This window comes from Nicotiana sylvestris, chromosome 12 (assembly GCF_000393655.2).
Source record: "Nicotiana sylvestris chromosome 12, ASM39365v2, whole genome shotgun sequence".
NCBI lineage: Eukaryota > Viridiplantae > Streptophyta > Magnoliopsida > Solanales > Solanaceae > Nicotiana > Nicotiana sylvestris.
In genome coordinates, this window is record NC_091068.1 from 136,426,481 (window position 1) to 136,441,601 (window position 15,121).

The 15,121-nt window shown below is 41.4% G+C and overlaps 1 protein-coding gene across 1 annotated transcript; it reads right to left on the minus strand.

Annotated features, from left to right (window-relative positions):
- Window positions 1–9: 9 nt before the first annotated feature.
- LOC138883803 (uncharacterized) lies at window positions 10–13,283 on the minus strand. The gene is made up of 8 exons (XM_070164517.1): window positions 12,861–13,283; window positions 5,369–5,424; window positions 3,866–4,004; window positions 3,158–3,667; window positions 2,450–2,922; window positions 658–893; window positions 387–581; window positions 10–305 (listed from the first exon to the last, which is right to left on the minus strand). Exons 1-8 carry the CDS (start codon window positions 13,281–13,283, stop codon window positions 10–12), a joined length of 2,328 nt encoding a protein of 775 aa, XP_070020618.1.
- Between the last annotated feature and the right edge of the window lie 1,838 nt (window positions 13,284–15,121).

Sequence of the window (15,121 nt, forward strand, 5' to 3'; positions counted from 1 at the left end):
GCTGTTATTTTAATCAAACTCAATGAGAGGTAGATGATCGTCCCAATTACCTTTAAAATCAATAACACACGCCCTCAACATATCCTCCAGAGTTTGAATGGTACGTTTTGCTTGTCCATCTGTCTGAGGATGAAAAGTAGTGCTGAGGTTTACCCTTATGCCCAATCCCTTCTGAAAGGATTTCCAAAAGTTTGCTGTGAACTGAGCACCACGATCTGAGATAATGGACAAAGGAGCCCCATGCAATCGGACAATTTCTTTAATATACAACTTGGCATAATCCTCGGCCGAATCTGTAGTCTTCACTGGCAAGAAGTGAGCTGACTTGGTAAGTCAGTCTACAATCACCCAAATCGAATCGTGCTTCCGTAACGAGCAAGGTAGACCTGTTATGAAGTCCATGTTTATCATCTCCCATTTCCAAATGGGAATTTCTATATTCTGAGTTAAACCGCTAGGACTCTGGTGTTCGACTTTCACCTGCTGGCAATTTGGACACCTAGCCACGAAATCTGCTATACTCTTTTTCATATCGTTCCACCAATAAACCTCCTTAAGATCGTGATACATCTTAGTGGAACCTGGATGAATAGAATACCTGGAATTGTGGGCTTCTGACATAATCCGCTCTCTGAGCTCATCTACGTCTCAAAGTACCATCATCTCCCCTTTGTTCAAAAGCCATAGTTTTGTGTTTGTGAATTCCTTCATTCAGCTGCAATAAGTAGGGATCACTGAACTGTTTTTCTTTTACTTCGTCTACTAAGGAGGATTCAGCCTTGTTCTGGAGAACAACACCACCATCTTCGGAGTCTAAAAGTCGAACTCCTAGATTTGCTAAGCGGTGGATTTCCTTGATCATAGTTCGCTTGTTTGCCTCAACGTGAGCTAAGCTGCTCATAGAACACCAATTAAAAGCATCGTCTAGAACATTTGCTTTCCCGGATGATAGAGGATATCAACATCATAATCTTTAAGTAATTCGAGCCACCTTCTCTGACGTAGATTTAATTCTCTTTGCTTGAAGATGTATTGGAGACTCTTGTGATCTGTCAAAATGTCAACATGTACCCCATACAGATAATGGCGTCAAATCTTAAGCGCGAACACCACAACTGTTAATTCAAGATCATGAGTCAGATAATTCTTCTCGTGAGCCTTGAGTTGTCTCAACGCGTAGGCTATGACTTTACTGTGCTGCATTAATACACACCCAAGACCAACCCCTGAAGCATCACAATAAACAACGAACCCTTCGGTTCCTTCTAGTAGTGTCAGGACTGGAGCTGAAGTCAGCCTTTTCTTCAACTCCTCAAAACTTTTCTCGCATGCGTCTGACCATTGAAACTTGACTTTCTTCTAAGTTAATCTAGTTAAAGGGGACGAGATAGAAGAAAATCCCTCTACGAAATGCCTATAATAGCCCACTAGACCCAAGAAACTTCTTATATCAGATACTGAGGTGGGTCTAGGCCAATTCTTCACTACCTCTATTTTCTGAGAGTCCACTTTCACGCCTTCCCCTGAGATGACATGGCCCAAAAACGCTACTGATTTCAACCAGAATTCACACTTAGAAAATTTTGCATATAGCTTGTGATCCTGTAGTGTCTGCAACACAATTCTGAGATGTTCTGCATGGCCAGTCCCACTACGGGAATAAATCAAGATGTCATCAATAAACACGATAACAAACAAATCAAGATAAGGCTTGAATACCCTATTCATAAGGTCCATGAAAGCTGCTGGTGCATTCGTTAAACCAAATGACATTACCAGGAGTTCGAAATGCCCATATCGAGTCCTAAAAGCTGTTTTTGGAATATCAACTTCCTTAACCTTCAACTGATGGTATCCCGATCTGAGGTCAATCTTTGAATAACACTGGGCACCCTGAAGTTGATCAAATAAATCATCTATTCTGGGAAGAGGTTACTTGTTCTTGATGGTGACTTTATTCAACTGACGATAGTCAATGCACATACGCAAAGACCCATCCTTCTTTCGAAAAAACAAGACCGGTATGCCCTAAGGTGAGACACTTTGCCTTATAAATCCCTTATCTTGAAGATCTTTCAATGGACTTTTAAGTCTGTTGGATCCATTCTATAAGGCGGAATAGATATCGGCTTAGTGTCTGGAAGTAGATCAATTCCAAAGTCAATCTCCCTATCGGGAGGGACTCCAGGGAGATCTTCGGGAAACACTTCTGGAAACTCATTTACAATTGGTACCGACTAGAGAGTGGGGATCTGAGCATCTGCATCCTTAACTCGAACCAGGTGATAGATATATCCCTTGGAGATCATCTTTCTGGCTTTAAGATAGGAAAAAAGTTCTACCCCTAGGTGCTACTGCATCACCCTTCCATTCTAAGACTGGTTCACCAGGAAATTCAAAACTTACTATTTTGGTTCTACAACCCACTTTGGCATAACATGACTCTAACCAATCCATGCCCATGATTACATCGAAGTCTAACATCTCCAATTCTACTAAGTCTGCTACAGTAAGACGATGATGCACTTTGACTGGACATCCCCTATAGATACACCTTGCTATAATTGATTCTCCAACTGGAGTGGACACTTCAAAGGGTTCACACAACTTTTCTGGTTCTATCCCAAATTTGTTTGCAATATATGGGGTTACATAAGATAGGGTGGATCCCGGATCTATAAGAGCATAGACATCAAAAGTGAATATTGTTAGCATACCTATGACAACATCTCCACGAGCCTCTGTATCCTGACAGTCTGCCAGTGCATACAAGCGGTTTCGTCCACCGCCTGCAGTATTAGACTTTGCTGCACCGTGCCCTTGTTGGGCCTGAGAGTTATTATGGGCTACTGAATTAGTGGACTGAGCTACATTTCCTCCATTGTTCTGCTTTGCCGATGGACAATCCCTCAAGAAGTGGCCCTACTGACCACACCCTAAGCAACCATTTGTGCCCAAATGACACAACCCTGGGTGCATCTTACTACACATGTTGCAAATAGGGTAACATGGACTCTGTAACCCACACTAGCCTGTGACTGTGAGTCTGCTATTCTGAAATTCTGGTTTTTCTTGTTAAACTTTGACCTCTAAACCGGTGCACTAGTTGAAGATGGAGCAGGTCCTAATTTTGATTTCTTGAAAAATTGGCGATTGCCTTCTGCTTGAGTCCCCCATGGTTGAAATTTCCTACAGACTTAGCTCTCTTGCTGAATTCCCTCTCCTTCTCTCTCCGTAGACGTTCTTCTTCCTTCAACCTGTCTTCGTTCCCTTTAACAAAGGTAACCATCTTAGTGATGGCCATGTCATTATTCTGAGCAGTTATATTAGCATCAGCAAACAAATCATCTGAAATCCCCAACACAAACCGCCTAACTCTGGCCCTCATATCACGTACCATTTCCGGAGCATTCTTGGCCAGAGAGACGAACTTGAGGTAGTACTCATTCACACTCATATCATTCTGTCTGAGTCTCTCAAACTCCAAAGCCTTAGCTTCCAAGACCTCAATGGGTAGAAAGTGCTCAAGGAACGTATCTGCAAACTCCTTCCAAGTCGCAGGATCCGCATCCTCCCCTCGGGACTCTTCCCATGTTTCATACCAAGTGTTGGCAACATCCTTTAGCTGGTACGCAGCAAGCTCTGCTGCCTTAGTGTCTGTAGCATGCTTCACTTGAAATATCGTCTAAACCTCATCAATGAAGTTTTGCGGATCCTCATCCTTTTTGGACCCTGTGAAGACGGGAGGTTTCATGTTGAGGAATTCCCTAAACCTGGAACTACCCATCTCATGAACATCACTTGTTCCCTGCCTTTGAGCCTAAGTAGCAACAATCTAGGTGAGCAACTGGATAGCTCCCCTAACATCCATGTCTGAAACACTGGGCACTGAGCTCGGTGCAACCTCCTGGGCCGAAGTGTCCTCCTCTTGAGCAGCATTAGTTGTGGCCCCCTGGCTAGTAACAGAGGCCCTCCTGGTGTACTTTCTTTTAGCAGGCATTTTTCTGAAATATGCAATTCGCACGGGTTAGAAAGATTCCTGAAAGCATAGCTTTAACTGCACGACCAAGATTATGAAAGAAATGGAACAATCCTAGATGTCTTGGTGGTCAACTATTTACATGTGTGGCGCACACACATACATAAAAGAGACCCCAATGGACCCGGCTTCATAGACTCCATAGGACTCTTGAACCTAGGGCTTGTATACCAAGCTTTGTCATGCCCCGAACCATGGTCTGGGCGTAACACGGCACTCGGTGCCTGACTGTATATGACCAAGCAAACCAACTGCATGGCTGGATCAATACATGGTATAACTATGAGCTAGAGGTAAATATAAAACATGGTAATCTACTAAGGATTCTGACTGAAATACCATAGATGCGAAAAATACTGAAAGGTCTGCCAGTATAAACAAGTAGCCGACAAGGCTAACACATGAAAGCCTGCTAATATCTGACTGACTGGGTTATAGTCTACAAAGCCTCTAAAGATATACTAAAAATACTAACTGTTTACCGGGACAAGGTCCCCGGTATCCCTTATTAACTGAAATACTATAATGACTAAAACAAAAGAGAGATAAGGCCCCGGAAGACTTGGGCTCACCAATAGCTGATACGAGATGTCCTAGAAAGCAGAATCGTTAACCTGAAAATCGTTACATGCATCGCAAGATACAGGCCCCAGGCAAAAGAGACGTCAGCACATTTTGAATTGTGTTGGTATGTAAAATAGCTGAACAAAAGAATTGTAAATACTGAAACTGAAACTGAACTGTTGGCTGATAAATTGATAACTGAACAATGAAGTAAGGATGTGAATACTCCCTCTTCTGAATGATAAACAGCATGTTTAACTGAATATTAAACTGTGGCCTCAGGCCCAATATGTATGTATGTATGTATGTATGTATGTGTATATATATATATATATGTGCACAATTGCGGCCTCGGGCCCAAGTATACGTATACATAACTGCAGCCTCAGGTCCAAAATGCATAAAGCATAAACTGCGCCTCAGGCCCAAATACAGGTGTTCAACATTCAAGAATATTAAATTAGGAACTGAGAATCATATTACAATACATGATACTGAAATAATGAGCCATACAAAGTTACATGATACTGGATTAGTGATAGGATTAGACTGAGATGAGTATTCCTAATTAGTTGATTTATCATAACTGAAACTCATAGAATATCGAATGATTATGAGAATGTGCCATCTAGAGAATAGAAATTCTACTACTATTCAGGGAACTGAGGCATAGTTATTTTCTGAGGAAACTGGTAATGGTCATAATGAATGGAACGTAGGGAGAATCATGGACATTCCCAAACGTAAAGAGTTAGCCTTACATACCTTAAATTCCTGCCCTTGAGCGTAATATAATGTTTGTCAACCCTTTCAACTTTAATCTATAGCAATACAAGTCAAAGGGATTCCATATTAGCTATGATGCTCATGTTTTGGTCACTTAAGCATTTTATCAAACACTTGGTCAAAATAAAGCTTCATAGTCCTTATTAATGGTGTCTCTACACCGAACAACTCATTCTCTTGTTCCTAGATAAATTTTAAAGTATCAAATGATTATATCAACATTATTCTTCATCACCCATAATGTAAACAACACCCTTTATCCAATAATCAACACTCGACACCCCAATCCTATAATTGTTCATGGTTTTCTATCAAACCCATCAACTCATATCTCATAAACTAGGGTTTATAATCATTAAATAAATGCTAGAATCAATTAGAGGGTGAAGACATTACCTTTTTGAAGTTCAAACCCTTTGAATCCGAGTTCTAGGCTTCCTTCTCTCAACAATGATGTCTCAATCGAATATCTAATGATATGGAGGGTTTACCTATGTTAATAAGATGTTGTAAAATTGAAATTAACTTAGAATCACCATTAGAACTTACCTTGGATGGTGGAAGGACCCTTAAGGAGTTAGGTTTTTGAGAGTTCCTCTTTCTAGAGCAAGTTTTTATGTTTTGGGGTTGTGGGGGGCGAAATATAGCTTTACAACGCCCCCCACTAGCGGTCCCGCGCATCTGGGGGCCTGCCCGCGCTGTTGACCGTGCTAAATAGCAGTAACACTGCCTCAAAATTAGCGTGGTCGCGCTACCGCCGCGCATATCACATACTGTTATGTAAAATGTGCATACCTTTTTACACAAAGATGCATTTGGGCTACATATTATATCGTTGGAAATCTATTTCAAAGGCCTATAACTTTCATGCTTTACGTTTTCCCAAATTCCTTACTCAATTTCTCTAAAACCTGCTGGAATACGAACTTTCTGCTAACTTTGTCGATTTTGTCAAATCTTATACACCTCACTTTCCATCTTGATTTTGAAGTAACTATTTTCACTCATAATCATCCTGATGGGACTTTACATGTTCAAGGTATAACCTTACCACTCATTTAACACATTCACACCTAAGCCGAATATACGGGGTGTTACACTAGGGTTAAGTAGTTTCTAATTAGTTGTTGCTAAAATGCATGATGATACTTGTTGGGCATGCCTAGTAGGGATTGGTAATATTCATAATACTTGTTAATGGCTAAAAAATGAAAACCCTTGGTAGCCCGTTTAATTTTTTAATTCCGCGGTCAGCGTACTTGTGAAGCTTGAGTTAAAAATAGTCTGCTTTCCGTGGTCAGCGGTGGAAATTCCATTGGCAGCAACCTGCTTTACACAGCCGCGATCTGCGGACAGCAGAATTATAGTTCAGAGAAGTGTCAAATTTGATTTGCGGCCGCATTTGTTTTTCCGCGGACAGCGGTGCAACTTTGGCAGCCACGCCCAAAATTCAGCTCTCAGCGGTACCTTAGATTTAGAGGCTGGGTAGTCCGATCCCCAATCCTTCGTCGTTGCGGCCCTTTTTCTATTGTCAGCAGTACCCATTCCACGATCGCCCTCCTTTTTTCCGTTGTCAGCGGACCTCTGCCTATGAAACACTATCAACTTTTCCTCTATTTTTCTTTGTTGATTCTTCTAACACCAATATTAATGATCTTTCACTGATTTTCTCTGCAGACAATGGTACGATCTAGAGGTGTCGGTGATGCACAAAAAGGGAGGGTTGAATCCTCCTGAGGCAGGGGGAGAGGAGGCCAAGGAAGGACCAAACTACCCTTAGCGGTCCAAAATCAATAGGGAAGTTGAGGAAAACAATCAAAGTTGCAGACAGAGCCACATCCCATTCAGAGGGTAGTGATTATGTCCCTTCCTGGGAAGCTTCGGAAGGGAGTCCAGTGCCAACCCATATTCCCGCAGACTTCTAGGGTAGATTCCAATTAAGAGACAAACCTACACCCCCAGCTTCACCTACTTCTCCTGCTTCTTCTGAGTAGTCTGATGGCTCAGAGGAAAGTAGTGAGTTTTCAACATCAGCCTCTCCTATAGCTTCTCCACCTAGACAAAACCTAGATGTCACAACCCGTGTGAAGAGGCAACTTGATGATGAGGGGGTGATACCTAGATAGGAGGGTTGGAGAGAACAGGGAATCCGATGGTGTGGCAAGAAAGATTTGTCAGTGAGAAAGCCTACCATAAATTCCGGGAGTGGTGGCCCTAGAGGTCACTCACACATGATAGGCATTTCATAGAAAAGGATCTTCTACCCCACAACCCCAATGTGAAGAGGCAATTTGATGAAAGACTAGGGTGGGAATTCTTCACAAGAAAGCTGCCAGAGGCCAATGAGCACTTGGTCAAGGAGTTTTATGTAAACGTTTCCCACAGGGCACCTATGTGACCAAGGTATGGAACCGGAAGATCATATTTGATGGCAAGACACTGAATGACTATGTCGGTTTCAATGACGAGGATGAATCCTTGTATATGGAGAAGGTGGCGATGGATGAATTAGCCCGCCCATGGCTGGCATCAGTGATTTCTCTCATGGGGACTACTCCAGCTTGGCTGACACCTGGGGTCCCAATCTATAGGAACACATTAAGCTTTGAGGAGAAGGGTTGCGAGACGTTTGTGTGTAGCCGGTTAGACCCCACTACTCATGACAGTGATATGTCGGTCTCCCGGGCATTTATAGTGGGGGCCATCATGGCGGGGTACCCGATCAATGTCAGGAATATCATGTCCAAGGTGATCACTAGAGCGGTCAACAAGAATGAGAGTTCATACCCTTTCCCAAACTTCCTCACCATGTACCTGGAGGATTAGGAAGTAGAGGTAAGGGACTTTGACACCAAGGTAAAACCAAAGAGGCCATTCTCATGGTACAACCTGCATGGGTCAGACAACCCCAAGTCCAAGGGCAAAGCCTCCACTTCTATTGGCCAGTCTAAAGAGCCAGGGGTGGTGGCTATTGGTTCCGAGCCCCCACTGCCATACCACATCCTCCCTCCGGACCATCTACTTCCATACCTACTCCGGTGCCTTCTATATCAGCTTACCCTCTCACTGCAATGAGGGTTAACCAGACTCTGTCCAGCATCAACAACTAGATGCAGGCAGTGACATCAAAGTTGTCTGTCATATCCAGCATAGTGGCAGCTTAGTCAGCTCCGATACAACCTCAGGTGCCAGCTTCCGTAGAGGAATCACTAAATGAGCTTTTGGACAACTAGAAGAAGCTCCTAGACAACTAGAAACTGATTATGGCCACTTTGGAGGCACAGGGAAAGGTAATCACGGACCTGAGCAACAAAGAAAATGAAGAAAACTTAGGCTTCGAAGGAGTCAGTAAAGTTGCTAAGGAAGGAGGTGGACAAGATTAGATCAGCTGGCAATATTCCATTGGAGCTGCTATTGGAGGACCCAATTCCATCAGCTCAGGCAGCACAGGCACTGGAGCATAAGGATGATAAAGAGCCTATGAGGAGAGGGGTGATTCCCCAACCTGATGACGTAGAGATTGAGCTGGAAGACCCCGAGGGAGATGACCTAGGGACCCAACCACAGGACCTAGCCAGTGACCCCATGCAGACAGAGGGATCATAGGGAGTTTTCCTTATTCTCTAACCCCTCTTTGATCTTATTTTTGCTTTTAGCATTGAGGACAATGCCAATTCTTATTTAGGGGGTGGTCCTATTTTGATTGATACTGGAATAAAATTATGACACTTATTTTTCATTATTGTTATTTTTCACTTTTGGTATGTATATAACTTTACCATTTATTTTTCACTTTTCGTTATTTTTGGTTCCCTTTCCATATATATATATATATATATATATATATATATATATATCCATTCCCTTTTTATGTATATTCGTCTCAATTCCCTATTGTACATATTCAGTTTACTTTACGTATTTTAATTTATAACTTCTTTTGCAATTTTACTTAATAACATATCTTCTTATTTTCATTTAGTAGTTTTTTTTCAATTTGTAGCTTCTTACTTTTTTAAGTTTACGTGATCAATAAGCCTTTGGTTTTCTTAATGTCATGGTTCTTTCCAGAGGTGGAATTTGTGTGAACCGGGTGGCTCTTTCCGATGATAGATGGCATGACAACCTTCTTAAGGGTTGGAGTCCGTTTTCTTTATGTTTTTGTATTAATAGTAGTAATGAATAAAAGTGTCTCAGGCAAAGCTTCACTTGGGCCTAACACATTCACCTTTGACCTTATGGTTAGAAACAAGTTGATTTGAAAAGAATGGTGCTAGTTTTTTACCTTTAGACTCTTGTGTTGACTTAACAATCATCGAATGATTTTTTGGGACCATTTGTGTTGCTTAATATTAGCTAATATTGTTGTGGGACATCGAATCTGTTCTCTTTAGCAATCCAATAGCTTGTGAGGTGAGTTTTGATTTGCAAGTCCAAGTCTCGTTCCAATAAGTCTAGAATTTGCCCTGAATGTTTGTCTAGGCGAAATTCTAAGTGTAGCTCGACTTGAGAAATGATTATACGCTCTCCTTAATCCAAACTGAAAACTTGAAAGCATTCATAGCCTACCAAATATGATATCCCTAGTCAACCCCGTTGAGCCATAGCCCTTGTTCTTTCAATAACCATGATACAAACCTTTATCCATTCTAAAATGACCCTCTCTTGGCACCCGATCTTTCCTTAGCATAATTGGTAAAAGCATAAGTTTGGGGGGAGAGATAAGGAATGCAAAAGTGATAAAAGGTGCAAAATGAAAAAAAAAAAGATGGCAAAAGGAAAAAGAAAGAAAAGCCAAAAAGTCAAAAAGAAAGTGAACAATAGAGATAAATGAAGGGATTCAATAAAAACAATGATGAAGGGCTTGGAATGATTATAAAAGAGAAAAATGATTGTTATAAATAAGAAAGAGTAATAGTGTGTCTCTCTAGTCCCCTAGGAAAGAGAAAAATGACTCAAAGAGTCAAGAAAGTGTGAGCCAAAATGAGAAGATGAAATGCTTAAAGGAAAGATAAAACCTTCATAGACCGATATATCCTACCTTAAACCAAAAGCCTTCATTATATTCCCGCTAAAGCCCTATATGATCTTGAGTTGAGTGAGCTTACATTAGTGGTGATTCACATGAGGGCAAGCTTATGGTACTTAGAGCTGGACTTGTGACCTTCCTTTGAGAGTGATGAGTGTATTTTTCCACAATCCTTGTTCTGAGTGCTATAATCTAAAGTGATATTTGCATATGGAGATTAGAGAAGAAAGAGTTTGGGTTCCACAGTGACCTACGTAATAGAGCAAGTTTCCTTGATGAGTTAAGTGATCTTGTGTTGCACTAGATCCATGGTACTAAAAAGGTTGTGTGTTGTTGATAATACATTTGTGTTGAGGGTAATTGTTAGTCCCAATTAATGCTTGTTGAAGTCACTTTAGAGTAGCTGTAATTCTTCTTTATTTTACCTTGTGGAAGTGGAAATTACTTTGTTTGCTTGAGGAAAAGCAAAAGCTTAAGTTTGGGGTAGTTGATAGCTACCGATTCTAGCCTATCTTATGCTCTCTTTTTCTTAGGTTTTGGATAAAAAATGTGTAAAAATATTCCTGAAAACTAACTTATTGTGCTTGTTTGCAGGGTTTGGTCAAAATGAAGAAAGAAAGTCATAACCAGCTCATAAAGGAGTTAAACCATCACAAGTTCAAAGCTAAGTTAAAAGCGCTGACAGTGATGAAATAGTGCGATTGCAGAAGGTTCACCATTGAGGCGGCCACAATTACACTACCAGCGGAAGTGAGATTCAGAGAAGATACTTTTAGGTACAACAAACACCGCTGACCATGGTGAAATAGAGCGGTAGCAAAATTCTTGACGCGGTCGCGGTTCAAATTCCGTTGAGGTAGAAATTGAGAATTAGAGGAATGGAAATTTGAGCTCAAATAAAGAGCACGATCCGCGAACATATTGCGCGGCCGCAGTTGAAGACTACGCTGAGGCGGTTGCTTTTACGCTCCCAGCAGAATCAAGTCTAGACCAAGCTCAGAAGAGAAGAAACGCAGTTCGTGCTTGCTTTTGCGTGGCCGCGGAAGTCCAAGAGCTGAAGCGCTCAGTATTAAGCTGACAGCAGAACCTCCGTAGAGGTATTTTTGTCTAGTAATTTCAGCTGTGTATAAATAGATATTTTTCATATTTTTAGGGTATCTTTTGTACTAAAAGGCTCGTGAACAGCCATAATTTTACTCATTTGAGTAATTTTAGAGTAGCTTTAGTTTATACTCGTAGATTTTAATCTTGTAATCAACTTTTGTGGCTTATATTTCATCTTCATCTTTATGAGTAGCTAAACCCATTAGCTAGGGTTGTGACCCAACCTTAGTGTGGGTATTTAATGGGTCTTCTATTTTAGGGCTTAATTGTTTATGGGTTAGTGATATTTAGCTTGATTCATGCTTTAATTGTAGAATTGGTGGCTGCAAACACTGATTCATGCCTTTATGACTTAGTCTCTACTGGAGAAAGAGGGACTAAGTCTAGGAAAATTAGGCTAACAAGGAATTGGGGTGCACTCAAGAGATTGATAACCCCAATTAAAGGGTTAAACCTAGAGATAGTAATACCCGACTTGAGCCAATTTTACTTGCATTGTTTGAATACCCAATTGGACTTGAGAAAGCCAATTAGGGGAAAGTCACTCAAACTACTAAGAGGTATAGAGTGAGTAACTATGTGTAGAGGTTATATCACGACCCCATATATAACAAGCTTGTCCAAATTTTAGATCTCATTAGATACTCGCCTAGGTGTAAGTCACTCCCCTTGTGCTTTTTATCACTTCAGAAAACTTAACAAAAATATTGTACTTAGATTATTTTCAGAAATCCTTAGCATTTAAAAGTAGAATAGTAACAGACTCAAACATGTTTAGAAGTGCAATTAAGAGCAACACACATAGTTAGATTAGATAGAAACTCAACTACAAACCAATATTAACTCTCTGTGGAAATCGATCCCGACCCTTCGGGTAAAAGCTGCATCGACCATTCCTCACCATTATATAGTGGTGTAGGGCTGGAGCCGATCAAAGGTCTACCCAAAATAATAGGCACCTCATAGTCCACTTCACAATCAAGAATCACAAAGTCTGCGGGGAGGATGAACTTGTCAACACGAACCAACACATCATCAATAATACCCAATGGCCTCTACATTGTACGATCCGCCATTTGTAACCTCATGTATGTGGGTCTTGGTTTCCCATTCCCATAGTTTTTAACACCGAGTAGGGCATCAAATTGATACTCGCCCCTAGATCATATAGAGCTTTGGCAAAATTGGCGCTCCCAATAATGCAATGAATTGTGAAAGCGCCTGGATCTTCCAATTTTGGATCCATTTAGTGCGCAATAGCACTCACTTGATGTGTTATCTTGATAGTCTCACAATTCATCGATCTTTTCTTGATCACCAAATCCTTCATGAATTTACATAGCCTAACATTTGCTCTAAAGCCTCAACCAATGGTACATTGATAGACAAACTCTTCATCATATCAATAAACTTTTTGAATTGGTTCTCGCTATTTTTCTTTTCAAGCCTTTGAGGATATGGAGGGGGAGGCCTTGGCATTGGTACCTTAGACTTTGGCACTAGCGGTTCCGGCATATCAATTACGCGTTCCCTAGACGGGTTCACTTCTTCTTGTGTCTCCTCCACATTTTCATTAATGTCAATTCTCACTTCTTCATTAGTTTGAACCACATTACTTAGAGTCGCATCTTCTTGTACCAACACATCATCATCCACAATTCTTCTTTGATTTGAGGTGGTTGCCTCCCTACCTTTTCCACTTCTTGTAGTCATGGTCATAGCATGTCCTGTGTTATTCCCACCCTTAGGGTTCACCACCATATCACTAGGTAGTGCCCCCTTAGGACCAGTGTTCAAAGCTTGCGAGATTTGTCCTAATTGAACTTCCAAATTTTGAATAGAAGTGTTGTGAGAGGATAATTAAGCATCGGAGTCTGTGTTCTTCTCCATCATTTATTTAAACATGTTCTCTATTCGGCCCATTTCATTGTTAGAAGAAATCGGACCTTGGGAAGGATACGGAGGTGGATTGCTTGGTTGTTGAAACATTGTGGGCCATTAAAAACCCGACCCCCGATTCCCTTGGTTATTATTGTTCCAACCCCCTTGGTTGTTGACTCCCTAATTGCTTTGATTGTTGCCACTCCAATTGCCTTGGTTATTGCCTACCCAATCGCCTTGGTTACCTTGATTATTCCAATTGCCTCTATTAGTGTTACCACCACTCCAATTGCCTTGATTTCCTTGTGACCGCCATTTTTGTTGATTTTGTCCTTGAGCATTGTTTCTTTGGCCTTGATAATTGTTGACATATTGCAATTCTTCTTCTTGCTCATTTGAATGAATCACCTTGGTCATACCCACTATCATCTTGCATGAATTGTTTCAGATGTCTTTGCATTTTTTGACCTTTTTACCGTCTTTTGTTCATCATCAAATTCACACCTTCCATTGCATTCACTTGTTTCGGCCCTAGAACTTGTTGAAGCTAAGCTTTGGCCAATTGATTCATTGTGGTTGTCAACTCGGCAATAGCTTGCCCATGATCATGTTGTTCCTTGTGTAGGTGAATGACATTTGGGTAACCTTGAAGAACATTGGCTCTACTTTGCCATGCCGATGGGGTATCCGACATCTCATCCAAAATTTCACAAGCTTCGGCATAAGGCGTGTTCATGAAGTTCCTACCGGCGAGTTGATTTACCACACATTGATTTGTTTTGTTTATCCCCATGTAGAAGGTTTTTTGGATCATGCTCTCGGTCATATAATTACTCGGGCACTCTGTAACCATGGTACGATATCTTTCCCAAATCTCGTGCAATGGCTCATTGGGCTCTTGCTTGAACGCAAGAATCTCATCCCGAAGTATAGCCATATGCCCCGGAGAGAAGAATTTGGCAATGAATTTTTTGGCCAACTCATCCCATGTATGGATGGAATGATTGGGCAATCTCTCTAACCAGTCCAATGCCTTTCCCCCATAGAGAAAAGGGAAATAGCCTCAACCGCAGCGCGTCCTCAGAAATAATGTTTTGCTTGCTCCCCCAACAAGTATCGATTAACCGTTTGAGATGCTTGTAAGCATTTTGACTCGGAGCCCCGGTGAAGAATCCCCATTGCTCAAGTAGTGTAAGTATCACAATGGTGATTTGGAAGTTGCTCGCCCTAATGTGTGGCGGGACTATAGCACTCGCATAACCCTTGTTCGGCAACACTCAGTGTGCTGCCGCTCTTGGTGGAGGTGGGGGAGGGACAAGAAAATTATCATGAGGCAGTCGGCCTCGCCTATTTGCTTGAAGTTCAGGAAGAACCTCATCTCCTTGATCATCGTCCACTTCCTCCCCTAATGGCACATTCCCTATGGGCTCGTTGTTGAGAGTCATTCTTGTACCTATAATCAATTCAAAAACAAAGTTAGTGACTCGGAAGGAAAAGAAGACAAATCACACAAAAACCTAGATATATAGCTAAATCCGTTTAACTCCCCAGCAATGGCGCCAAAAATTTGCGAGTTAGCATCGACCGGATTGACAGCCAGGACACTATTGGGATCGGTAGGGGAAACCTCGTTACTAGTCACCAAATTATTATTTTTTCTACGATGGCCAGACTCAACGTCAATGTTCGAGGGAGCAGACTGAGAGTTTGACATTTTT

Excerpts from the sequence above, each read along its gene's own strand:
- LOC138883803 (XM_070164517.1), bottom strand. The coding sequence starts at position 13,283 with ATGGTGGTGAACCCTAAGGGTGGGAATAACACAGGACATGCTATGACC. Across the intron at positions 4,005-5,368 it reads CTCAAGGGCAGGAATTTAAG|AAAAATGCCTGCTAAAAGAA; the intron begins GTATGTAAGGCT and ends TGCATATTTCAG. Across the intron at positions 306-386 it reads AAACATGGACTTCATAACAG|TGAAGACTACAGATTCGGCC; the intron begins GTCTACCTTGCT and ends ACTTCTTGCCAG.